At 46.9% G+C, this 27,887-nt stretch overlaps 1 protein-coding gene across 1 annotated transcript; it reads right to left on the minus strand.

The window, feature by feature from the left end:
- LOC311122979 (dual specificity calcium/calmodulin-dependent 3',5'-cyclic nucleotide phosphodiesterase 1B-like) lies at positions 1–27,421 on the minus strand (the record flags this gene model as incomplete). Its single annotated transcript, XM_084197272.1, has 14 exons — positions 1–101; positions 1,379–1,515; positions 1,744–1,861; positions 2,213–2,294; positions 2,481–2,601; positions 3,180–3,281; positions 3,531–3,656; positions 8,700–8,800; positions 9,192–9,332; positions 9,639–9,755; positions 11,908–11,974; positions 13,898–14,080; positions 16,091–16,204; positions 27,369–27,421. The coding sequence occupies 14 exons, from the start codon at positions 27,419–27,421 to the stop codon at positions 1–3; spliced, it is 1,563 nt and encodes a 520-aa protein (XP_084053398.1).
- Between the last annotated feature and the right edge of the window lie 466 nt (positions 27,422–27,887).

Genomic DNA, 27,887 nt, shown 5'->3' on the forward strand with positions numbered 1-27,887 from the left:
CTACTGTTTAGTATCATTAGAAGGGGACTGCAGCTGTCGTTCAGAGAGCTCAGCATCTTCACCAGCCGACACCTCCTTCGACGCGATCTGATCCAAGAGCCCTGAGAGGGGAAAAGGATTAAAATATATTTAGTATGATTATAGTATGATAGTATGATAGCATGATAGTGTGATGGTATGATAGCATGATGGTATGACAGTATGATGGTATGATAGCATGATGGTGTGATAGCATGATGGTATGATAGCATGATAGCATGATGGTATGATAGCATGATTGTACGATAGCATGATGGTATGATGGTATGATATCATGATGTATGATAGCATAATGGTATGATATCATGATGGTATGATAGCATGATGGTATGATAGCACAATGGTATGATAGTATGATGGTATGATGGTATGATATCATGATGGTATGATAGCATGATAGCATGATGGTATGATATCATGATGGTATGATAGCATGATGGTATGATAGCATGATTGAATGATAGCACGATGGTATGATACAATGATGGTATGTTAGCATGATAGTATGATAGCATGATGGCATGATAGCATGATGTATGATAGCATGATAGCATGATGGTATGATAGCATGATTGTATGATATCATGATGGTATGATAGCATTATGGTATGATAGCATGATGGTATGATAGCACGATGGTATGATAGCATGATGGAATGATAGCACGTTGGTATGATAGCATGATGGTATGATAGCACGTTGGTATGATAGCATGATAGTATGATAGCATGATGGTATGATAGCATGATATCATGATAGTATGATAGCATGATGGTATGATAGTATGATTGAAATACAATAGGTTGGAAAGGAAATCATATCTATATTCTTCCTGATCTTACTCGTTTACACTTATAAGATCTGATCGAAATCAGTTCAAAATGCTTATTTTATTCATCTAAACCTGGCTGAAAATGTGGGCACAATCAGAATGTGAACATGATCCAGACACAGGATGGATGTTAGCACCAGGTATAAATGGGGCTTACTGTATGTCTGTTCATCTCCCTGGTATCTCCTAAAGCTTTTATGAGATCAAAGAGAGACACTGGCTGCGTCCCAAATGGTACCGTATTCCCAACATAGTGCACTACTTTCAACCAGAGCCCTATGGGTCTAAAGTAGTGTACTACATAGCGAATAGGTTGTCATTTGGGATGCAACCACTGATTATTCATAGAGCCAAGCCAAGGGGTGGGCAATCAATAATACACTGCGACAGCTGGTGTCGGGCTTCCAGCCAAGCGTCAACACACCACCCCAACCAGCCCTGCCTGGCAAGGTAAGATTGCCCACCCCTGAGCTACAACAAGGTGTTAATAGAAGTCTGTCACATTACCGTTGGAGCCTCTCTCCTTCCATTTGAACTTGTTGTCTTCTGTGTGTCGTGTCCAGGTGGATCTGAAGCTGACCAATTCTGAGCTGATGTGAGACAAGCTCCACTGTAGTCCTCTGGAACTCTCCTTCCACAGATTACTGGAGGGAGATAAAAAAAATTAATCAGACCTGAGTCAAACACATATGTCAAACGTAATTGGGGTGTGCTTGATTTAGATTTGGGTTTGTGCTTTTGGAACTATTCCATTGGTTCCATTGGACAGCAGCCCACGTGTTCGAAAGTATTTGTCGTGTGTAGGTACAAGTGTTAAGAAACCAACTAGCTAACTAATGTCTAGGCTGGGGTTCTCATAAACAAAATGTCACCTGTGTTGATTGCAGGGTTCTGGAGGTTTTGGGTTGTCTCCCACCAGGGGAATGACTATCTTCTCAGCCACGTCAGTCAGTAGGGAAAACGTAGGGTCCACTATGAAGTCTATGAAACCTGCATACAACAAAAGTATTGTTAGCTATATAATACAAAAAAATTGCTACATAGTACAAAAAAATATGAAAATGTATGCACTTACTACTGCAAGTGGCTCTGGAGAAGGAAGTCTACTAATTGACTAACATGTATATCTAATAATATTAATATTGTACATTACGTAACAACCCTGTTTTTTTACATGTTAAAGATCACATCTTCATACACAACCTGCATGTGTACTTTAGACAGTAGGTTTTGTGTACACACTGTCCAAAGTATTTAGAATGAGAGCTTATGTATTGATTGTTGATGATGACTCAGTGATGACTCAGTGATGACCATGTGCAGTAATGTCTTATAATTTGCCTATTTGTGACTCTGCGACCAGGGTGCTGTTCCGATCACACAGTGGAGAGAAGGGAAGGCCAAGCTCTGCCTCTCTGTCACCCTCAGAGAGACAGAAAGAGAGAAAATATGTTTTAACAGGCTTTCAAAGACAATCAACAACAATGAGCAAGATAATCCAGGTATAGTCATATGACGATCCAGGACTGACACAGTACACAAGACTATCCAAGACTGACACAGTCAGGAAAACCCTGTACCTAGTTGTAAGTTCCTCCGGGGGTCCTACCTGTCTGAAGAACTCGTCCATGAGGGCTTTGGTCCAGCGAGAGTGTAGACCCCAGGGCTTGCAGGGGTGACTGATGTCTGCAGTGTGCAGTAGTAGGGACAGCGCTTTGGGTTTGTCTATGCTGTTAACCACAGGAAACAAACGACCAAGAGATATGGACCAGAACAAAACTTAAGCTTCTTTGGCTTTCATGTTAATAATACATTGGCGTCAATGGGAGAGTTACATAGCACATTCATTTTAAGTTATGAAAAATTGCTCTTCAAGTAATAACAGGAATGAAATCCATCAACATAACAAACAACATAAATAAATTATGATGACATTTCAAATAGTACCTTTCTCATAGTACCTTTCTCACAATGTGCTATCTAGTAGGCCTACAGTTAATTTGATCACTCTTTTGTTGCTGAGAATGTTCCTGCACAGCAGGAAATGCAAACTTGTAATGTATTTGAGGTTTAAAAAGACTTCTAAAGTTTGTAATTTCCACTTTAAAATGTCAGACTTGATTTGCCCTAACGAAAAAAAAATGTATCAATCCCTACAAAAAATGTCCATTCATTATAATCCACATAATAATTCACATCTCCTGTTGCTGCAGGATTATTTACCTGCTGTAGCAAATTGCCTCAAATTAAGATCCTAGCATAATCTACATCTCTGATGATGGGACGTGGGTAAAATGTGGAGCTGTACCCTTCCTGCTGCTGCAGACACCCCTTCATGGCTTTGACCTGGACGAGGTGAGACGACATGTCTGTAGCCAACACCATCTCTATCACCAGGGCTCGCACCTCCCTGTCACACACACAGAAACACACCCATGTAACCTTTCCAGACTGTCCTGATGGGTTTCCCTGTTCCCATGGTAACATAGATTTGTGCTGCTCAAAGCAGAGTTGTTGTTGGGTTTGCTTGTGTCTGTCTGTCTGTCTGTCTGTCTGTCTGTCTGTCTGTCTGTCTGTCTGTCTGTCTGTCTGTCTGTCTGTCTGTCTGTCTGTCTGTCTGTCTGTCTCACAGCATATTGATATAGTACATCACTCCTACATCCACTGTTCTCTGGAGAGGTTCATGAAGATGTTGGACTCGTCGTCCTGTAGAAGTTGGAACGCAGCACTGATGTGATGGCTTTCCTGGACTGACCGGTCGTTGTAGATCATAGCAATGTCTGACCTACACAAAACACACACACAGATGGATTGGTCCTAGTACAATGATCGGTGTGTGCTTTAGCTAAATCATCTGACTACTGTTGTCATGCCTTAGCTTTAACCCTAACCCTACAGATCTGGGACCAGGGTATAATGTGTCCTTTGTCTGTCTTACAGAAACACGTATGGCATGACAATGACAGTCAGAGGGGTTGGCAAAGCACATTCATAGCAGGCTCATATCAATAGAGACAGCACCATATACTGAGATTCTGGGTGGTGGAACTATATAGCAATAAAGAGATGTGGTAATGAGAGAAGAGAACAGATGGATATAAATTACTCAGGAGAAAGGAGCAGGAGTTAATTGAGTCACTTCCCTTATCAAGCCCCCTGTCTAAATTAATTTGCATACATGTTTACTAGGCACTTAGGAATGGATAATAAACAGATATCAGCGCTACACTGTGAATGGGAATCCCCTCGGGCTAAACACCGTATAGAAAACCTAGGCAACGGCAAAAAAAGGAGACATTTTATTCTCAATGTTTTGGCAACCCTTTTACAACCCTTTTACAACCCTTTTACAACCATTTTTCAAGACTGCAGCAAGAGCTTAGTATGTGTTTTTAGAATGAATCTGCTTCCATTTACAAGCAGAAGAAAAAGATCAGAATGCTAATATATGTAATTAGTCAGAACAGTATAATGAAGCACTGCAATGCAACTGAATAATCCCAATGGAGGAGTAAAAATAACATTTTACTGTGGAGTAAAACTGTCTGAAATCAAATTAAAACATGAATCTTTGCACGCACACACACACACACATCAAAATCAAGTCAACGTTTATTGGTCGCATACACAGATTTGCAGATGTTATCGCAGGTGCAGTGATATGCAGTACAAAACCATACACATATCATCCACAAGTTAAAAAATATCTGAAATATTAGAACAAGCAATGTCAGAGTCCGGAATAGAAATAAATGGTGTGTATAGACAGTATGGACAGCATGTGAATAGAAAGGTATGTACAGCAGTAGTTATCTAGGATAAGCCATGTCTAGAATACAGTATATACATATGAAGTGGGTAAAACAGTATGTAGATATTATTAAAGTGACCAGTGTTCAATTACTATTTACATAGGGCAGCAGTCTCTAAGGTGCAGGGTAGAGCACCGGGTGGTAGCCGGCTAGTGACAGTGTCTGAGGTTCAGGGCAGGGTGCTGGGCGATGGCTGTTCAACAGTCTGATGACCTGGGGTGAACAGGCCGTGGCTCGGGTGGCTGAGGTCCTTGTTGATCTTCTTGGCCTTCCTCCGGGTGCTGTAGATGTCCTGGAGGGCAAGCAGAGTGCCCCCGGTGATGCGTTGGACTGACCACACCACCCTCTGGAGACCAATGCGGTTGCGGGCGGTGCAGTTGCCTCACCAGGCGGGGATGCAGCCCGACAGAATGTTGTTGATGGTGCATCTGCCAAATTTATTCAGCCTCCTGAGGTTGAAGAGGTGCTGTTGTGCCTTCTTCGCCACAGTGTTGGTGTGGTGGTACCATTTCAGGTCGTCAGTGATGTGCACGCCAAGGAACTTGAAGCTTTTCACCTTCTCCACTGTGGCCCCCTCGATGTGGATGGGGGTGTGCTTTCTCTGCTGTCTCCTGTAGTCCAGGGAGAGGTTATTTCCCCGGCACCACTCTGCCAGGGCACTAACCTCCTCCCTGTAGGCTGTCTCATCGTTGTTGGTAATCACTGTTGGTAATCACCACTGTTGTGTCGTCAGCAAACTTGATGATAGAGTTGGAGTAATGCGTAGCCACGCAGTCATGGGTGAACAGGGAGTGCAGGAGGGGGCTGAGCACACACCCCTGAGGGGCTCCGTGTTGAGGGTCAGCGTGGCAGAGGTGTTGTTTCCTACCCTCACCACATGGGGCCGACCCGTCAGGAAGTCTAGGACCCTGTTGCACAGGGAGGGGTTCATTCCCAGGGCCATGAGCTTAGTGATGAGCTTGGTGGGCACCATGGTGTTGAAAGCCGAGCTGTAGTTGATGAACAGCTTTCTCACATAGGTGTTCCTCTTGTCCAGGCGGGATAGGGTGGTGTGCAGTACAGTACACACACACACACACACACAATTTATTGTATATTATGCCTACTAACATCTAAAAAAAAATGTCTGTCTATAATGTCCCAGTTAAAACAAATAAACCAGTCAAGTTAATTTAATGAGATGAACAGCTAGGTCACACTCTATAGAGAACAATGGGGGAAAACACTGGAAATCTGTGTCCCAAATGACACCCTATTCTCAATATAGTACACTACTTGTGACCAGGGCCAATAGGGTGCTATTTGGGACACAGTTGAATTCCTGTGTTATGGTTTTACGTGGTTTTGTCACATGACCTCACAATAGCTGTGGGGTGTTTCATCATTTCGTGTCAAAAGTTTATTTGTCTAAAATGCAAACAATAGATCTGAACAGACTCTTCCGAACAAATAATATTTTCTGATTGAATAGGCATGTCCGTGGCAGCCTGCTTTTCAAGCTCTGAAGATGGCAGTGAGGTGCGGGCCCCCTTAGTTCAAACTTTAGCCCCCTCAGTTTTAGTTTCACGTCCCTATATAAAAATATAAAAAAGGTTTCAATGATTGAGTGACAGGTTGGCGCAAAAAAGATCTGTATTTCCGCTGCGCTGTGTCAGCACAATGGAGTGTAGGAGGGCTTTGGAAAGCCACTGGGGTGGTTAGGTAGGACACCTTTGGGTTTCTATAAAAGCGGGAAAAAAACGCATGCGTTCCTACAACGCAGAAGTAAGACTCGAGTCTACAGGGCTGCTGAAGGCAGTGATGGACCACAGCTTTAACTTTACAGCCACCATGGTGCACATAATCCTCAGTCTTCTCAATCATTCCAAAGAAATGACTGCAGGCAAAAGCAACGGAGCTTGACACTGGAGTCAAAGTGGTCCGCACTGCGTTGGAGAGCGCCGAGAAGCTGAGGTGCGACAGCGAGTTCGAAGCCATTTGGTCACAGTACTGACGCACCACCACCACCAGCTCCAAGCAAACAATGACGTTATGTACGTACACGTCTCCAGAAATACCTGGTGGACAGTACAGCAGGCCAGAGGAGAAGAGACTGAGTGTGAGACTGTTCTTCAGCACGTTGGATGCTGTCATTGGTGAAATGTCAGAACGATTCAGCGAACGCAACAGCCAACTGGTGGAGGCCCTGAGTGCCCTTTGACCCACAGGGACATGATTTTCTAGATGTGAAAAAGGTGAAACCACTGTTGGATCTAAGCAAAACAGATTAGATGGAAGCTGAGTTTAGTGTCGCTCGCCAGTTTTTGCAGACTGAAATCGCTCGCTCTGGCTCCAATGAGGACAAATGGATCCCACCTGATATCCTGCAATGATTCTCTGGGCCGCTCTCTGCTTACTTCACTTAAACATGGACTGACTTTTGGGACGTCCACAGCTACATGCGATAACTCATTTTCCACTTTGACAAACACGTTCAGTCAGCACAGAAGAGGCAATGCTACACCCGAGGAAAGCTCAACTAATCCAACTGGCATTTGAGGGGGATCTTACAAGAAGATTTAGGAGAGAATGGAGTAATCAATTACTCAGGAAGTTCCACAGAGAGTCAAGGAAGCTGCAACTCTTTGAAAAGGTAAGATTGAAACAAACTACCTATATGGCACAATGCAGAAGTGTATTGTGCCATATCACAACGTGTTGCTGAAGTAATGAGCGAGCGGCATGATTCTCCATGTTTGAAGCGGGCCTGTATAGGCCTATTTATTAGGCAAGACACCTGTACATGGCTGCATCTCACTGTAGTAGGCTGTAGCCTATGTTTTGGTTATTTGGATCTCCATTCGCCTTTTGTTTACTGTTAATGTAACTAGCCTGAACATAGATTGTGTCATGCCTTTATTGATCAGATATTTTGTTTACTAGGCCTACTACTTGGCACTGCTGTTTTGTTATGTTCTCATTCGTTGTGTCGGTATTCTAAACCAAACTGCATTTTGTTTGCGTCATTTTGGTAAGACAGCTGTGTGTACGGCTGCATTCAAATAGGCTGTTTGTAATAGGTGAATTACCCTATCTATCTTGTAGCCTATATTCATTACCAAAATGGCCTAGCTGTAGGGCAGAAGAAATAGGCTACAGATTTCGAAAGCACTCAATGATCTCGGAGTCTCGGCATTTGAACTTTATGTTTATTGTGGTATAGCGTGATTATATAAGCAGAATTCAATATAATTCCAATGCAAGAACCCCCAAAAATGTTTCCCCCTCGCCGATTTCAACTGCCCCCTTAGTCACTTTATCCTGGCGCTGGGTCTGGTGAAGTGTGATCACAATGTTATTCTTTGTAGTGTTGACAGGCCCTCATGTTTTTGTTCCCAAAATAAAGAGTTGATCTGTGTGCCAGGAGACAGAGTTCTTAGGTGCCTCTATGTCTCTATGTGGAAAATCTACTGCTAAAAATACCATCTTCCCTCCATAAGATATGTTTGCTTAAGAAGGAGTAGGAGCTCTCTCTCTCTCTCTCTCTCTCTCTCTCTCTCTCTCTCTCTCTCTCTCTCTCTCTCCCTCTCTCTCTCTCTCTCTCTCTCTCTCTCTCTCTCTCTCTCTCTGTCTCTGTCTCTGTCTCTGTCTCTGTCTCTCTCTCCCCCTCTCTCTACTCTCTCTCTCTTTCTCTCTCTCTCTCTCTCTCTCTCTCTCTCTCTCTCTCTCTCTCTCTCTCTCTCTCTCTCTCTCTCTCTCACGCACACACACACTCTAGCTCTCTGTCTCTCTCTTGCTCTCTCCCTCACTCTCTCTCTCACTCTCTTTCTCTCTCTCTCTCTCTCTCCCCCTCTTTCCCACTCTTTAATGCATTTTGAATACCTCAGTCATCTAATAGAATCAGAGAATAACAGCATACATATTATTGTTTTACCTTACTTGGTGTGAATGTGGATTCGATTCCACTCTCTCCCACTCACTCTGAAATCGAATGCATCTTTGAACCCCTCAGTAATTCTTACTTTACTTCATCTTACTTTGTGTGAACGTGGAAGTTGTTGGTAGTTCCAGTGTGTTCGTAGTCATGGATGGCCGCAGCAAACAGTGACGACAGGACCTCCAGTTCAGTCAACCAGTGCTGCATGTGAGACCCACACAGACACCCTTGTTACAAACATGTGAGACCCACACAGACACCCTTGTTATAAACATCACATATATAACGAACACATACAGTGATCGTATCATTATTATAGAGTAAACAGTGCTGGAGGCTAGACCAACACAGACACCCCTTATTATAAACAACTGTATTTCAAATGCAGTCATTTACATTGGCTTACAGTAAATAAGTAATATGCATTGGCTTCTGCTATTTCACACAAGTCCATACATACACTGTAGCTAGTGACCTGACGAGGCAGACACAATAGAGGGGAAATCTCCTTTCCTGAGCTATGGCAAACGAATACAACATGACAGGGATGACCTTGTTGTAAACTGAGAGGAGAAGACGAGCTGTACTGTACCACGAGTCCTGTGCGGAGGAGCAGACAGTGTAGGGTTTGTGTGACGTCGGCTGCGTGGACACTGCTGTGGTACGGGTTGCTGTGTTTACTGTAGCCTTTCTCCAGCTTCTCCAAGAAGGACATCAGACAGGAGATTGGGATCTGTGATACCACACAATATGAAACGGAAGAGTTCACATGGAGTTCATCTGTCGTGTTTGAGCACACTGCATCAGCTACCTCGCGCATGTGTCTGACTCTGCACCCTAGGGTACTACTTTATGGAAAGAGCTTTACACACTAGAAAAGGTGTGTAACGTGTGTGTTTGCTTCAGCTGTCAAAAAAAGTATGTCTTATGGCAACGAGATAAGTTTGAGTTTTCAGAGGCTAATGTAGAATTAAAGCTGTACAGAAACAGAAGGAGTTCCGGTAAAATAGTAAGGACGTGCAAAGTGATAGGTGGAGACCTTGAATTTGCTGTTGAGTTCGTATCGTGTCACCAGCTCGAAGAACAGGGTCTGTAGTGCATGGTCATCACTGGCTGTGTTCAGGGCAAACACATCAAAGGTCCACCGGTCAACGTCCTAACGATGGAGAGGATAGACACAAACAAATGACAGACATCTGTTAATGTCCAAAGCACATTGAGTTTTTCAAGAAGGTTCATAGCTCATACTGTAGTCATACGGTCAGGGAAACTCCTGGCTCTGCTCCTTATGTTGTACCCAGTTAAAGCCTTTAGAATGATAACAGATCATACGTTCTTACCCTGAGACAGTGAACTACTGCTGCGGGTTGGTCAGGCAACGTTCTTACCCTGAGACAGTGAACTACTGTTGCAGGTTGGTCAGGCAACGTTCTTACCCTGAGACAGTGAACTACTGCTGCAGGTTGGTCAGGCAACGTTCTTACCCTGAGACAGTGAACTAATGCTGCGGGTTGGTCAGGCAACATTCTTACCCTGAGACAGTGAACTACTGCTGCAGCTTGGTCAGGCAACGTTCTTACCCTGAGACAGTGAACTACTGCTGCAGGTTGGTCAGGCAACATTCTTACCCTGAGACAGTGAACTACTGCTGCGGGTTGGTCAGGCAACGTTCTTACCCTGAGACAGTGAACTACTGCTGCGGGTTTGTCAGGCAACGTTCTTACCCTGAGACAGTGAACTACTGCTGTGGGTTGGTCAGGCAACGTTCTTACCCTGAGACAGTGAACTACTGCTGCGGGTTGGTCAGGCAACGTTCTTACCCTGAGACAGTGAACTACTGCTGCAGGTTGGTCAGGCAACGTTCTTACCCTGAGACAGTGAACTACTGCTGCAGGTTGGTCAGGCAACGTTCTTACCCTGAGACAGTGAACTACTGCTGCAGGTTGGTCAGGCAACGTTCTTACCCTGAGACAGTGAACTACTGCTGCAGGTTGGTCAGGCAACGTTCTTACCCTGAGACAGTGAACTACTGCTGCAGGTTGGTCAGGCAACGTTCTTACCCTGAGACAGTGAACTACTGCTGCAGGTTGGTCAGGCAACGTTCTTACCCTGAGACAGTGAACTACTGCTGCAGGTTGGTCAGGCAACGTTCTTACCCTGAGACAGTGAACTACTGCTGCAGGTTGGTCAGGCAACGTTCTTACCCTGAGACAGTGAACTACTGCTGCAGGTTGGTCAGGCAACGTTCTTACCCTGAGACAGTGAACTACTGTTGCAGGTTGGTCAGGCAACGTTCTTACCCTGAGACAGTGAACTACTGCTGCGGGTTGGTCAGGCAACGTTCTTACCCTGAGACAGTGAACTACTGCTGCAGGTTGGTCAGGCAACGTTCTTACCCTGAGACAGTGAACTACTGCTGCAGGTTTGTCAGGCAACGTTCTTACCCTGAGACAGTGAACTACTGCTGCAGGTTGGTCAGGCAACGTTCTTACCCTGAGACAGTGAACTACTGCTGTAGCTTGGTCAGGCAACGTTCTTACCCTGAGACAGTGAACTACTGCTGCAGGTTGGTCAGGCAACGTTCTTACCCTGAGACAGTGAACTACTGCTGCAGGTTGGTCAGTCAACATTCTTACCCTGAGACAGTGAACTACTGCTGCAGGTTGTTCAGGCAACGTTCTTACCCTGAGACAGTGAACTACTGCTGCAGGTTGGTCAGGCAACGTTCTTACCCTGAGACAGTGAACTACTGCTGCAGGTTGGTCAGGCAACGTTCTTACCCTGAGACAGTGAAATACTGCTGCAGGTTGGTCAGGCAACGTTCTTACCCTGAGACAGTGAACTGCTGCTGCAGGTTGGTCAGGCAACATTCTTACCCTGAGACAGTGAACTACTGCTGCAGGTTGGTCAGGCAACGTTCTTACCCTGAGACAGTGAACTACTGCTGCAGGTTGGTCAGGCAACGTTCTTACCCTGAGACAGTGAACTACTGCTGCAGGTTGGTCAGGCAACGTTCTTACCCTGAGACAGTGAACTACTGCTGCATGTTGGTCAGGCAACGTTCTTACCCTAAGACAGTGAACTACTGCTGCAGGTTGGTCAGGCAACGTTCTTACCCTGAGACAGTGAACTACTGCTGCAGGTTGGTCAGGCAACGTTCTTACCCTGAGACAGTGAACTACTGTTGCAGGTTGGTCAGGCAACGTTCTTACCCTGAGACAGTGAACTACTGCTGCAGGTTGGTCAGGCAACGTTCTTACCCTGAGACAGTGAACTACTGCTACAGGTTGGTCAGGCAACGTTCTTACCCTGAGACAGTGAACTACTGCTGCAGGTTGGTCAGGCATGGCAGTAGTGTAGGACCTCCTGAACATCCTGGAACAACAGCACATGGAATGTTTGGCATTGGACAATCTCAGTAGTGAATCTGTAATGTCCTTGTTGTAACAGAATGTGGATCATGCATTCCACTGCTAATGAACCTAGATGAACTTAACACTATACAAACCCCATGGACCAGGGCGAGCCTCCTTTACATGTATAGTACCAGTCAAAAGTTTGGACACACCTACTCATTCTAGGGTTTTTCTTTATTTTTACTATTTTCTACATTGTAGAATAATAGTGAAGACATCAAAACTATGAAATAGCACATATGGAATCATGTAGTAACCAAAAAAGTCCAAATGTATTTTATATTTGACATTCTTCAAATAGCCACCCTTAGCCTTGATGACAGCTTTGCACACTCTTGGCATTCTCTCAACCAGCTTCATGAGGTAGTCACCTGGAATGCATTTCAATTAACAGGTGTGTCTTGTTAAAAGTTAATTTGTGGAATTTCTTTCCTTCTTAATGCGTTTGAGCCAATCAGTTGTGTTGTGACAAGGTAGGGCGCACAATTGGCCCAGCGTCGTCCAGGGTAGGGGAGGGAATGGCTGGCAGGGATGTAGCTCAGTTGGTAGAGCATGGCGTTTGCAACGCCAGTGTTGTGGGTTCGATTCCCACGGGGGACCAGTATGAAAAAATAAAAAATAAAAAAGAATGTATGCACTCACTAACTGTAAGTCGCTCTGGATAAGAGCGTCTGCTAAACGACTAAAATGTAAAAATGTAGGGTTGGTATACATAAGATAGCCCTATTTGGTAAAAAAACAAGTCCATATTATGGCAAGAACAGCTCAAATAAGCAAAGATAAATGACAGTCCATCATTACTTTAAGACATGAAGGTCAGTCAATACGGAACATTTCAAGAACTTTGAAAGTTTTTTCAAGTGCAGTCGCAAAAAACCATCAAGTGCTATGATGAAACTAGCTCTCATGAGGACCACCACAGGAAAGGAAGACCCAGAGTTACCTCTGCTGCAGAGGATAAGTTCATTAGAGTTACCAGCCTCAGAAATTGCAGCCCAAATAAATGCTTCACAGAGCTCAAGTAACAGACACATCTCAACATCAACTGTTCAGAGGGGACTGTGTGAATCAGGCCTTCATGGTCGAATTACTGCAAAGAAAAGACAACTAAAGGACACCAATAATAAGAAGAGACCTGCTTGGGCCAAGAAACACAAGCAATGGACATTTGTCCTTTGGTCTGGAGTCCAAATTTGAGATTTTGGGATCAAACCTGCCGTGTCTTTGTGAGACGCGGTGTGGGTGAACGGATGATCTCCGCATGTGTAGTGGGGGTGCTTTGCTGACACTGTCTGTGATTTATTTAGAATTCAAGGCACACTTAACCAGCATGGATACCACAGCATTCTGCAGCGATACACCATCCTATCTGGTTTGGGCTTAGTGGGACTATCATTTGTTTTTCAACAGGACAATGACCCAACACACCTCCAGGCTGTGTAAGGGCTATTTTACCAAGAAGGAGAGTGATGGAGTGCTGCTTCAGATGACCTAGCCTCCACAATCCCCCGACCTCAACCCAATTGAGATGGTTTAGGATGAGTCGGACGACAGAGTGAAGGAAATGCAGTCAACAAGTGCTAAGCATATGTGGGAACTCCTTCAAGGCTGTTGGAAAAACATTCCAGGTGAAGCTGGTTGAGAGAATGCCAAGAGTGTGCAAAGCAGTCATCAAGGCAAAGGGTGGCTATTTGAAGAATCTCAAATATAGAATATATTTAGATTTGTTTAACACTTTTTTGGTTACTATATGATTCCATATGTGTTATTTCATAGGTTTGATGTCTTCACTATTGAATGAGTAGGTGTGTCCAAAGTTTTGACTGGTACTGTACATTGCAAATGAATGTCCTCATTGAAGATAATCAGGTTTTCCATCTACCTTTCGACAAAGATCCCAGCCTGCACTGCGTGGACGATGCTGCGGAACTTTGGTTTGTCGTCGGAGTGGCGGGTAGGGAGGCGGGCCCTCTGAGTGAAGGTTGAAGCCAGCCAATCAGTGACCTCCGTGGGCACGCCATCAGAGTGCATCTTCTGGAGGTTGTCCTCTGCGTCCAGACCCTGTCTGAAAGGGCAGAGAGAGAAAGCAAATCAGACCTGCCTGAGGGGAGAGAGACAGGGACGGGGACGGGGACACAGTTTTATTTTGTTTCAATTATTTCTAAACGGTACAGAACTCACACTCTGTTGGATGACACATTTAAGTAGATGGAAACTTTACAGCCTTCATTACAGACTTCATCACAGCCTTCATCACAGCCTTCATCACAGTCTTCATTACAGCCTTCATTACAGCCTTCATCACAGCCTTCATTACAGTCTTCATGTGATGTAGTGGTGTTGAAGGAGTCAGGCGCAGGAGGGTAAATCACAGAATAACAGGCTTTAATCCGCAAAATACAGGTTTACGCAGAAATGCGTCAAAAACACTCCAGGGCACAAAACAGGTGCACTGGAAAATACAAGGCACACAGGAAAATACTCGAGCTCCACCGAGCTTCACTAACTACAGAATTCACACTCTGTTGGATGACACATTTAAGTAGATGGAAACTTTACAGCCTTCATTGCAGACTTAATCACAGCCTTCATCACAGCCTTCATTACAGTCTTCATTGCAGCCTTCATTACAGCCTTCTTTAAAGCCTTAATCACAGCCTTCATCACAGCTTTCTTTAAAGCCTTCATCACAGCTTTCATTACAGCCTTCTTTAAAGCCTTCATCACAGCCTTCATCACAGCCTTCTTTAAAGCCTTCATCACAGCCTTCATCACAGCCTTGATTACAGTCTTCATTACAGCCTTCATCACAGCCTTCATTACAATCTTCATCACAGCCTTCTTTAAAGCCATCACAGCCTTCATCACAGTCTTCGTTACAGTCTTCATCGCAGCCTTCATTACAGCCTTCTTTAAAGCTTTCATCAGAGCCTTCATCACAACCTTCTTTAAAGCCTTCATCACAGCCTTCATCACAGTCTTCATTACAGTCTTCATTACCGCCTTCATCACAGCCTTCATCACAGTTTTCATCACAGCCTTCATCACAGCCTTCATTACAGTCTTCATTGCAGCCTTCATTACAGCCTTCTTTAAAGCCTTCATCACAGCCTTAATTACAGTCTTCATTACAGTCTTCATCACAGCCTTCATTACAGCCTTCATCACAGTCTTCATCACAGCCTTCATCACAGCCTTCATTACAGACTTCATTACAGCCTTCATCACAGCCTTCATTACAGTCTTCATCACAGTCTTCATCACAGCCTTCATCACAGCCTTCATTACAGTCTTCATTACAGCCTTCATCACAGCCTTCATCACAGTCTTCATTACAGCCTTCATCACAGCCTTCATTACAGACTTCATTACAGCCTTCATCACAGCCTTCATCACAGTCTTCATCACAGCCTTCTTTAAAGCCTTCATCACAGCCTTCATCACATCCTTCTTTAAAGCCTTCATCACAGCCTTCATCACAGCCTTCTTTAAAGCCTTCATCAAAGCCTTCATCACAGCCTTATTTACAGTCTTCATTACAGCCTTCATCACAGCCTTCATCACAGCCTTCATCACATCCTTCATCACAGCCTTCATCACAGACTTCATTACAGCCTTCATCACAGCTTTCATTACAGTCTTCATCACAGTCTTCATCACAGCCTTCATCACAGCCTTCATTACAGGCTTCATTACAGGCTTCTTTACAGTCTTTATCAGGGTGCTTTGGGGTCATATCAAAGGAGAAAGGGTTGCCTTCGATCACCTTATGGCTTAGCGAAATACTAAATATAGTCACGTCTACACATAATGTGGAGCATTGTGTTCATAGTGGAAACAAGGATATGCTGATATTCTGTAGCTTGTGTGTGTATGTGTTTCTGGGTTTAAGCAGGCAGTAGGGGCATACAGTTTACATTTACATTTACGTCATTTAGCAGACGCTCTTATCCAGAGCGACTTACAAATTGGTGCATTCACCTTATAGCCAGTGGGATAACTACTTTCCAAATATAATTTTTATATTTTTTATTTTTTCCCATACAATATAATCACGCTAAAGTCCATACTGTACCTGGTCCCATCAATGTAAACGGCCTCCAGTAAGGATGCTGTGTAGTCCAAGTTCTTCTTCAGATCTTCAAAGTCCACATCTTTCTCATCCAGTTGCTTGACCATACACCTCAGCCTGGAAAATCAAATAGGAAGAGTCCCACTTTGAAAGTCTTGATAAGCACTTTATACATGATATAGGCAACATAAAGGATTTATGATGGTGCCATTAATAAGCTTTTAGAGGAAAGAAAATCCTGCACACTGCACTTGCTTAGTATCAGCCTCATGGCCTTCGTCAGAGCTTTTAAGCCTTAAAAGTTGTGTTTTATTAGCAGTTGTGTTTCAGTAGGAGTGGAGAAAGTCATTTTGGTGATGAATAACCTTGGTTCCTGTCATAACACAACACTATAATCAACAACAAGATATTCAGTAAGACAGCACTGTGGTCAAAACACAGCCAGGTGTGTGATGGCAGCAATTACTAAACAATTTCCCCTAAAAAAGCCTTGCGTTTGTATGTTACGATTCAATGTTATGAGCTGGCAGCTCAGCACTGACGTCCAAGAAATGCTTTGACAACAGGTTGAATTGTCTGGGAAACTGGGAGAGAGGGAAAGAGAGAGAGGGAGGGGGAGAAGAGCGAGAGAGAGAAAGAGAGAGAGAGAGAGAGAGGAAAACTGCCCAAACTTCCCCTCATTTGGTTATACAGCCACCGCATTGTCTTACAATGGCATGCATACAGAATTAGATACACTACATGACTAAAAGTATGTGGACATCTGCTCGTCGAACATCTCAATCCAAAATCATGGGCATTAATATGGAGTTGGTCCCCCCTATGCTGATATAACAGCCTCCACTCCTCTGGGAAGGCTTTCAACTAGATGCTGGAACATTGCTGCGGGGACTTGCTTCCATTCAGCCACAAGAGCATTAGTGAGGTCTGGCACTGATGTTGGGCGATTAGGCCTGGCAGTCCAATTCATCCCCAAAGGTGTTCGATGGAGTTGAGGTCAGGGCTCTGTGCAGGCCAGTCAAGTTCTTCCACACCGATCTCAACAAACAATTTCTGTATGGACTTTGCTTTGTGCATGGGGTCATTGTCATGCTGAAACAGGAAAGGGCCTTCCAACAAAGTTGGAAGCACAAAATATATATAAAAAAATATATATGGGGGATTGGAAATTATGCAGACAATTACATTGATGAAAGCTACAATCTATCTGCAATATTAAAGCTGATCTACCCCCTAAAAAATGTATAATGAATAAAAATAAAAAGTTGGAAGCACTGAATTGTCTAGAATGTCATTGTATGCTGTAGCATTAAGATTTCCTTTCACTGGAACTAAGGGGCCTAGCCCGAACCATGAAAAACAGCCCCAGACCATTATTCCTCCTCCACCAAACTTTGCAGTTGGCACTACGCATTGGGGCAGGTAGCGTTCTCCTGGCAGATGGTGAAGCGTGATTCATCACTCCAGAGAACGTGTTTCCACTGCTCCAGAGTCCAATGTCAGCGATCTTTACACCACTCCAGCCAACGCTTGGCATTGCACATGCTGATCTTAGGCTTGTGTGCGGCTGCTCGGCCATGGAAACCCATTTCATGAAGCTCCCAACGAACAGTTCTTGTGCTGACGTTGCTTCCAGAGGCAGTTTGGAACTCAGTAGTGAGTGTTGCAACCGAGGACAGACAATTCTTACGCACTACGCGCTACAGCACTCGGCGGTCACCTTCTGTGAGCTTGTGTGGCCTACCACTTCACGGCTGAGCCGTAATTGCTCCTAGAAGTTTCCACTTCACAATAACAGCACTTACAGTTGACCGGGGCAGCTCTAGCAGGGCAGAAAGTTGAAGAACTGACTTGTTGGAAAGGTGGCATCCTATGACGGTGCCACCTTGAAAGTCACTGAGCTCTTCAATAAGGCCATTCTACTGCCAATGTTTGTCTAAGGAGATTGCATGGCTGTGTGCTCGATTTTATAATAATAATATATAATATGCCATTTAGCAGACGCTTTTATCCAAAGCGACTTACAGTCATTCGTGCATACATTTTTGTGTATGGGTGGTCCCGGGGATCGAACCCACTACCTTGGCGTTACAAGCGCCGTGCTCTACCAGCTGAGCTACAGAGGACCACCTGTCATACACCTGTCAGTAACGGGTGTGGCTGAAATAGCCGAATCCATTAATTTGAAGGGGTGTCCACATACTTGCTGATAGAACGCTGTTAAAATCCAGATGGAACGCTCATAGAACGCTTATGGTGCTTCCGAGCAATACATACAGTAAGTGCTTTTCACCATATAACGTAAATCTAAACTTTTTCTCTGGTGCGTTACTAGTTGGTGCTTCAAACTGACTCTTGACACTGCAAGTATTGCACTACATTTCTGGTATATGGCTGCTATCCATTATGGTATACAGCTGCAATTTCAAAAGCATTAAAAAAAAACACATGTAGGCTATAATGCACTGGATCAAACACAGCACAGCCCAGGATAAAACTACAGCCCCCACAGGGCATAATACTTTCACAGGAAATAAAATAGACAGGGTAATCAGCAACACTAACTCACATACTATTGCTCTGACTTCATATCCCAATCTTAGAACATACAATACCCCCGAGTAGGCTACACTGCACTTCAATGGTTCAAAACCACCATTGACATTTGAAAATTTATTTAAGGGATAGTGATAATAAATTCTCATAAAATAGGGTTTATGAGGTTCAAGTCCTCGTGGTTAACAATTGAGCTGCTTGCTCATAATGCTCTATGAATGTTGTTATAGATGTTTATGAGCAGCTATTAAGATCTATCCTGCATTATAGTGCATTATGCCCAGCATGTACTTAGAATGCACTATGTAGAGAGTAGTCACAGCGTGACCACAATCACTTCATTTCTAATCACTGTCAGCCAACAAATGAAGACGGTGCCAACTCGGTGCGAGTGACATGAGACGTTTGTGTGTTTATCACACGTCGGCGAGGGGGTTCTGAAAGCTGTCCAGTCATAAAAACAGCAGGCATGGGAATGCTGCGAAGCAGCGGGAGGGCTTCATGATGACAGTGAATTTAGAGTAATCTGTTTGATAATGTGACTACTTTGTTGTTGTTCAAAGAGGAAGGAGAACACATGCGTTTAATGTACCCTCTCTCAGTTTCATGCAATGGTGGATTAAAGTAACAATGTCTAGTTACCATTACACTAAAACAGATCACACATTGCCATGATTGCCCCATTATGATTACCCCCATCATCGTAGAGTGCTTTGAACATCTGGAAACGTGCTATATAACTCAAATCAATTAATAATTATGAAAATGATTAGGCATTGTGCTTGATGACTAGTGACTGGAGCAGCTATAGAAGGCAATATAAGCAATACATGGTATCTCAATGTGTTAAAAGACATGGTAGGCCTGCAGTACATCAGTGTTGAATACATGGTATCTCAATGTGTTAAAGACACGGTACACACCAGTGTTCAACCTCAACAGAAACACATGATCCCTCTTGCCATTGGCTAACACCACACCCTCCTACAGCTACAGTACTGATACTGAAGACCCCTCCTACACACAAGCACACACACACACACACACACATACACACACACTACCAGGTGCACACACACACGGACACACACATGCACACAAGCACACACTACTGTTAGTGCGGTAGCGCCTGCATGTGTCATGAGCCTCTCACTCCACCGGGTTACCACCTTATTTTCTTCCACTCTGCTCACCACTCTCTCTACTCAGCCTAACTAGCTCCACCTGTCCCTGCTCTGCTCTGCTCTAATTACTCTGCCAGCTGCGCTGCATTACCCACTACCTCTCCCAGTATTTAAGGCCCTGTCTTTCAGCTCTCCGGTGTCAGATCGTCTGCAAAGCTCACACCCGGAACCTGTTTGCTCGCGCTTCTGGCTCACCCTGGTTTTGTGACCCCGGACCTGCCTGATTTTTGGATACTCGTCTGCCCCAGGAGATCCAGACCTGCTTCTGCCATTACGACTCCTGACTACTCTTCAATCCCGGTAACTCTGACCAGCCTTCTGCCTTGCTACTACGTATTTTGGATTTCCCTTGAACTGTACTGCTGCCTTGTTTCATTCCGCCCTGTTGTGTCTGTGTCTCCCCCCCCCCAGGACTTCTGGACCACCCACCACCGGCTTCATAGGACGCATCGCTGCCACTGGGGGGGGCACAGACCCAGCACATTGGACGGGATCCCTGTTACCCCTGGAGCCTTCATTCACTCCCTACTTCCCTTTTTCCCTTAAGTTTAATAAACTTTCTGGTGTGACGCAATTGTGGTCCTCTGGTCGTCTGTCTGAACCGTGACAGTACGATCTGACCATTATGGACTCAGCGCACACTTTCCCCGACATGGAAACCGATGAGCATGAGCAGCAGTTCCAGCAGCAGCAACAACAACTCGCCATGATCATTCAACTCCTCACCAACCTGACCCCAGCCAGTCTGCCCACCAGCCCTGCCCCCGAGTTACCTGCCCCGGTCATTGCAGCCGCTGCTCCGGAACCCAAGATTGGAAACCCCGAGCGGTTCAACGGCGATTCAACCCAGGTCCGGCCATTCCTGACTAGCTGCCGACTTCAGTTCTCCTTGCAGCCAAGGACCTTCGCCACGGAGGGGGCTAAAGTTGGGTATGCCATCACTCACCTGACGGGCCGAGCTCGACTCTGGGGAACAGCAGAGTTCGAACGTCAAACCCCCGCATGTGCAACCTTCGACCTGTTTGCTGAGGAGATGCTGAAGGTGTTTGACCTGGATTCACCAACCGCAGAGGCGTCTCGTGAACTGTTCAGTATTCGACAAGGCAGACGTACAGTCGCAGACCATTCCATCGACTTCCGAACCCTGGCTAGACGAAGTTCTTGGAACACACCATCGTTGGTGGACGCGTTCTTCCATAGTTTGGCTGACTATATCAAGGACGAGTTGGTCTCCCATGAACTGCCTTCCACTCTTGATGAAGCCATCGCACTGACTGTCAGGATCGACAGAAGGATACAGACCCGTCGTCGTGAGAGGGGGCGCCAAGGTCCACCTACTACCGGCATTCGGAGAGATCCGACTGGGCTCCTGTCATCTACTGCCACTCACCCAGGTCAGCTTGATCAGTCCGAGCCTATGGAGATTGGGCGAGCCTCTCTCACTCCTGCAGAGCGCCAGCGACGCTTCACCTCAAACCTCTGCCTCTATTGTGGAGGTGATGGACATCGTGTGGTAACCTGCCCTTTAAAGGGCCGAAGCTCACCGGGCATAGGGGGAGTCCGGTTGAGTTCAATGACTATCCAGTCCTCCGACCGCAAACCCCTGCTGCAAGTTCACCTCCGCCTCTCTGACTCAACTCACACCCTGGCTGCTCTGGTGGATTCTGGCGCCGAAGCCAACATAATGGACATCAAGCTGGCACGCCAACTGGGACTGGAGAACCTCCGTTTGACACCTCCTATTCCTGCCCGGGCACTGGACGGACACTTACTCGGATCGGTCACTCATGTCACGGCCCCGGTCTCGATGGGTCTGTCCGGAAACCATCAAGAAACTATCCAGTTTCACCTGCTCCCCTCTCCAGGCCAACCCCTCATCCTGGGTTACCCATGGCTCCGCCGGCACAACCCTCAGCTCGACTGGGTGACCGGGGTGATCAGGGAGTGGGGAGAGGACTGCCACCGAACCTGCCTGCTTGCTGCCGCACTACCCCCTCGGCCAGTACCTACTAACTCCGCTCCTGACCTCTCCAATGTCCCAGAATGCTACCATGGTCTCAGAGAGGTGTTTAACAAAGCAAGAGCCACATCTCTGCCCCCTCACCGACCGTACGACTGTGCCATCGACCTCCTCCCTGGAACAGCCCCTCCAAAGGGTCGTCTTTATTCGTTGTCTGCTCCTGAAAGAAAGTCCATGGAGGACTACATCAATGGCTCTCTGTCCGCAGGATTAATCCGTTCATCTTCATCTCCTGCTGGTGCTGGCTTCTTCTTTGTGGGGAAGAAGGACGGATCTCTTCGCCCCTGCATCGACTACAGGGGACTCAACGACATCACAGTGAAAAACCGTTACCCTCTGCCTCTGCTCACCTCTGCTTTTGAGTTGCTCCAGGGAGCCACTGTTTTTACCAAGTTGGATCTCAGAAACGCTTACCACCTAGTGCGGATCCGGGAGGGAGATGAATGGAAAACCGCATTCAATACACCAACAGGCCACTACGAGTATCTGGTTATGCCTTTTGGCCTCACCAATGCTCCTGCTGTGTTCCAGGCTCTAGTGAATGATGTACTGCGGGACATGTTAAACAAGTTTGTCTTCGTTTACCTGGATGACATCTTAATCTACTCCAGAAACCTGTCTGAACACACCCGCCATGTCCAGCAAGTCCTTCATCGTCTTCTGGAGAATTCCCTCTACGCCAAGGCAGAGAAATGTGAGTTTCACGTCAAGACAGTGGCCTTCCTGGGGTACATAGTGGCAGAGGGAAGTATCCAAATGGATCCTGCCAAAGTATCAGCAGTCACTTCATGGCCAGTTCCGGAGAACAGAAAGAAGCTGCAACAGTTTCTGGGGTTTGCTAACTTCTATAGAAAGTTTATCCGGAACTACAGTACCGTTGCTGCCCCTCTCACTGCTCTAACCAGCACCAAGCAACCCTTCACCTGGACCCCAGCAGCCGACAAAGCCTTCAGTACCCTCAAGGTGAGGTTCACCTCCGCTCCCATCCTCCAGATGCCTGATGTGGACCGGCAATTCATTGTGGAGGTGGACGCCTCGGATGTGGGAGTTGGTGCTGTGATTTCTCAGTGGGCTGCGGAGGATAGGAAGCTCCATCCCTGTGCCTTTTTCTCACGTCGGTTGTCCCCCTCTGAGTGCAATTACGACATAGGGAACCGTGAGCTGCTGGCTGTGAAGCTTGCCTTGGAGGAGTGGCGTCACTGGCTGGAGGGGTCCACCATTCCATTTCTCGTTTGGACCGATCATAAGAACTTGGAGTACATCCGCACGGCCAAACGGTTGAACTCCAGGCAGTCCCGCTGGGCCCTGTTCTTCACCAGGTTTAATTTCACTCTGTCATACCGGCCTGGATCACGCAACACCAAGCCAGACGCCCTCTCCCGTCAATTCCAGAAGGATGACACCCCCTCCAAGGACCCTGTGTCGATTCTGCCAAGTCCCTGCATCGTTGCAGCTCTGACTTGGGCTGTTGAGGAACAGGTGCTGGAGGCTCTCCGTAACCAGCCAGGTCCCAGCACTTGCCCAGCTGACCGCCTTTTTGTCCCCGAAGACCTGAGGTCCCAGGTCGTTCAGTGGGGACATGACTCCCGCCTAGCTTGTCACCCTGGCTCCACCCGCACTTACAACCTGCTCGCCCAGAGGTTCTGGTGGCCCTCTCTGAGGAAGGATGTACGGGAATTCGTCCAAGCCTGCCCCATCTGCAACCAACACAAGTCGTCCTGCCAGCCCCCAGCCGGATTGCTGCAGCCCCTGCCTGTGCCCAGACGTCCCTGGTCTCACATCGCCCTTGACTTTGTCACGGGGCTGCCCCCTTCAAGTGGCATGACCGTCATTCTCACCATAGTTGACCGTTTCAGCAAGATGGCACACTTCATTCCCCTCCCCAAGCTCCCAACCGCCAAGGAGACCGCCCAGGTGGTCCTGGAACACGTCTTCCGGATCCACGGACTGCCAAGGGATGTAGTTTCTGACCGTGGTCCACAATTCTCCTCCGTTTTTTGGAAGGAGTTCTGTCACCTGCTGGGAGCCACAGTCAGTCTGACTTCCGGATTCCATCCCCAATCCAATGGGCAGTCAGAGCGGGCTAATCAGGAGCTCGAGAAGGCACTGCGATGCATGACTTCACGCAACCCCCACTCCTGGTCGCAGCAATTGACATGGGTGGAGTACGCACACAATTCTCTGACCTGCTCTGCCATCGGTATGTCCCCTTTCCAATGTGTTTATGGATACCAGCCTCCTCTATTTGCCAGCCAGGAAGAGGAGGTTACTTGCCCATCTGCACTTGCTTTTGCCCGTCGATGTCGCCGCACCTGGTCACAAGCCCGAGCCACACTCCTCAGATCAGTTGCCAGCTACACTACCGGGGCCAACCGTCGGAGAATTCCTGCTCCCACCTACCATGTTGGTCAAAGGGTGTGGTTGTCATCGAAGAACCTGCCACTCAGGGTGGAGTCGCAGAAGCTGGCACCTCGGTTCATTGGCCCATTCCCTATCATAAGAGTGATTAGCCCAACTGCTGTCCGGCTCCAACTGCCTAATTCCCTGAGGGTGCACCCCACTTTCCATGTGTCTAAGATTAAGCCCATCCATGAGAGTCCGCTGGTCCCTGCTGCGCCTTGTCCTCCTCCTCCACGGCTCGTCGATGGTGGTCTGGTTTACACCGTCCGCCGCCTGCTTCGGTCCAGACGGAGGGGTAGGGGTCTCCAGTACCTCATTGACTGGGAGGGCTATGGACCTGAGGAAAGGACCTGGGTGCCAGCTAGTCGGATTGTGGATAGGACTCTCATCACCGCTTTCCACCAACGGCATCCTGATCAACCTGCAATCCGTAGGGGCCGCCCCAGAGGGGTCCCTAACCGTCCTGCCCGCTCGGCTTCCTGTCCTGTGCCTGATCCTGTCTCGGGACCTGTCCCATCTCCCGACCACGGCCCTCCGGCTTCCTCCGAGGATGAGGACGTTCACTCGGACCGTTCGGAGGAGTTCTAGCCCTCCTCCGGCTCCCCTCCTCCCGCCCGGCGTGGTGTTGCTCTTGGGACTTCTGGGGCCGTCCCTTGGGGGGGGGGTTCTGTCATGAGCCTCTCACTCCACCGGGTTACCACCTTATTTTCTTCCACTCTGCTCACCACTCTCTCTACTCAGCCTAACTAGCTCCACCTGTCCCTGCTCTGCTCTGCTCTAATTACTCTGCCAGCTGCGCTGCATTACCCACTACCTCTCCCAGTATTTAAGGCCCTGTCTTTCAGCTCTCCGGTGTCAGATCGTCTGCAAAGCTCACACCCGGAACCTGTTTGCTCGCGCTTCTGGCTCACCCTGGTTTTGTGACCCCGGACCTGCCTGATTTTTGGATACTCGTCTGCCCCAGGAGATCCAGACCTGCTTCTGCCATTACGACTCCTGACTACTCTTCAATCCCGGTAACTCTGACCAGCCTTCTGCCTTGCTACTACGTATTTTGGATTTCCCTTGAACTGTACTGCTGCCTTGTTTCATTCCGCCCTGTTGTGTCTGTGTCTCCCCCCCCCCAGGACTTCTGGACCACCCACCACCGGCTTCATAGGACGCATCGCTGCCACTGGGGGGGGCACAGACCCAGCACATTGGACGGGATCCCTGTTACCCCTGGAGCCTTCATTCACTCCCTACTTCCCTTTTTCCCTTAAGTTTAATAAACTTTCTGGTGTGACGCAATTGTGGTCCTCTGGTCGTCTGTCTGAACCGTGACAGCATGGTGCTGTTATGGTGCTGTTATGGTGCTGTTATGGTGCTGTTATGATGCTGTTATGGTGCTGTTGTGGTGCTGTTATGATGCTGTTATGGTGCTGTTGTGGTGCTGTTATGATGCTGTTATGGTGCTGTTGTGGTGCTGTTATGATGCTGTTATGATGCTGTTGTGGTGCTGTTATGGTGCTGTTATGATGGTGTTATGATGCTGTTGTGGTGCTGTTGTGGTGCTGTTGTGGTGCTGTTATGATGCTGTTGTGGTGCTTTTGTGGTGCTGTTATGGTGCTGTTATGGTGCTGTTATGATGCTGTTATGATGCTGTTATGATGCTGTTGTGGTGCTGTTATGACGCTGTTGTGGTGCTGTTATGATGCTGTTATGGTGCTGTTATGATGCTGTTATGATGCTGTTGTGGTGCTGTTATGGTGCTGTTATGATGCTGTTGTGGTGCTGTTATGGTGCTGTTATGATGCTGTTATGATGCTGTTGTGGTGCTGTTATGGTGCTGTTATGATGCTGTTATGGTGATGTTATGGTGCTGTTATGGTGCTGTTATGATGCTGTTATGGTGCTGTTATGATGCTGTTATGATGCTGTTATGATGCTATTATGGCGCTGTTGTGATGCTGTTATGGTGCTGTTGTGGTGCTTTTATGGTGCTGTTATGGTGCTGTTATGATGCTGTTATGGCGCTATTATGACTGACACAAGTGTTGAGGCTAACATCTAGTCCAACAGAGAGAGCTGATAGTCATAGTTTATGGCCACCGGCCCAGGATCAGGATGGTTCAGGATGGATCAGGATGCCCATGATGGTCCACAGACACTTATTTCATCAACATTGAGTGCAGAGCAGTGAGGAGCAGTGAGGAGCAGTGATGAGCAGTGAAGAGCAGTGCGGAGCAGTGAGGAGCAGTGAGGAGCAGTGAGGAGCAGTGAAGAGCAGTGAGGAGCAGTGAAGAGCAGTGAGGAGCAGTGAGGAGCAGTGAGGAGCAGTGAGGAGCAGTGAAGAGCAGTGAGGAGCAGTGAAGAGCAGTGAGGAGCAGTGAGGAGCAGTGAGGAGCAGTGAGGAGCAGTGAAGAGCAGTGAGGAGCAGTGAGGAGCAGTGAGGAGCAGTGATGAGCAGTGATGAGCAGTGAGGAGCAGTGAGGAGCAGTGAGGAGCAGTGAGGAGCAGTGAACAGCAGTGAAGAGCAGTGAGGAGCAGTGAGGAGCAGTGAGGAGCAGTGAGGAGCAGTGAGGTGCATTGCAGAGAAGCGTGGCACTTCCTACCACTCCGAACTCCAAACTAAACACGTCAAGGGCATGCATACCCACTGTTAAAATAAAGGTCTCACAATCACATTACAAAGCGCAGAACAACCTATTGTGGAGCAAATAGACGGACGGACCGACAAAGAAACCAACAAGCAGACAGATTCATGAAACAAAAGTAGTAGAGTGTTTCAGTCCGCATGCCGTACAGCGAGAGATGTGTCCTCGGACCTTGACGCAGTAAACTCAGTATGTACAGTAACCTCAGGATGTTACAGTAACCTCAGTATGTACAGTAACCTCAGTATGTACAGTAACCTCAGTATGTACAGTAACCTCAGTATGTACAGTAACCTCAGGATGTTACAGTAACCTCAGGATGTTACAGTAAACTCAGTATGTACAGTAACCTCAGTATGTACAGTAACCTCAGTATGTACAGTAACCTCAGTATGTACAGTATAATCTCTTACTTCCTACCTTATCACAGACAGGAAAAGTTCAGAAATGAATTGCTACTCACTTTGTCTTCCCCCTTCTCTTACCTGGAGATAGGCGTCTGAAGATGTTTCTTCCTCACTCTCACCAGCTCAGCCATCCTGCCCTCAGTAAGGCAAAACCTTTACAACCCTGCACAGCCCACAGCTAGACACTGCCTGCACAGCCCACAGCTAGACACTGCCTGCACAGCCCACAGCTAGACACTGCCTGCACAGCCCAAAGGTACTGTCCCTTACAGCCCTAAGCACAGAACTCAGGCGCGGTGACACAGAGAACCGAGAGAGAGAGTAGACTCTCCAGAAAATACTAGAAAGCAGAAAGTTCTCTCAGATAGCCTACTGTTCAACTGAACCACCCAAAGTTCTCTGTCCCGAGAAAGTCTTCTGGTACACCCCAGCCTGCGTAGCCTGCACCCACTTCTGAGGGGACCTGGCTGAACTGTGATTGGTCCAGGCCAAAGTGTGTCAGTTCTGTCAGTTCTGTGAAAGGAAGCAGGGCTGGAGGGAGAGAGAGAGAAAGAGAGAGAGAGAGAGAGAGAGAGAGCGAGAGCCAGAGCGAGAGCG

This window comes from Coregonus lavaretus (genome assembly GCF_964263955.1).
Source record: "Coregonus lavaretus genome assembly, contig: HAP1_SCAFFOLD_445, whole genome shotgun sequence".
In the NCBI taxonomy this organism is placed as follows: Eukaryota; Metazoa; Chordata; class Actinopteri; order Salmoniformes; family Salmonidae; genus Coregonus; species Coregonus lavaretus.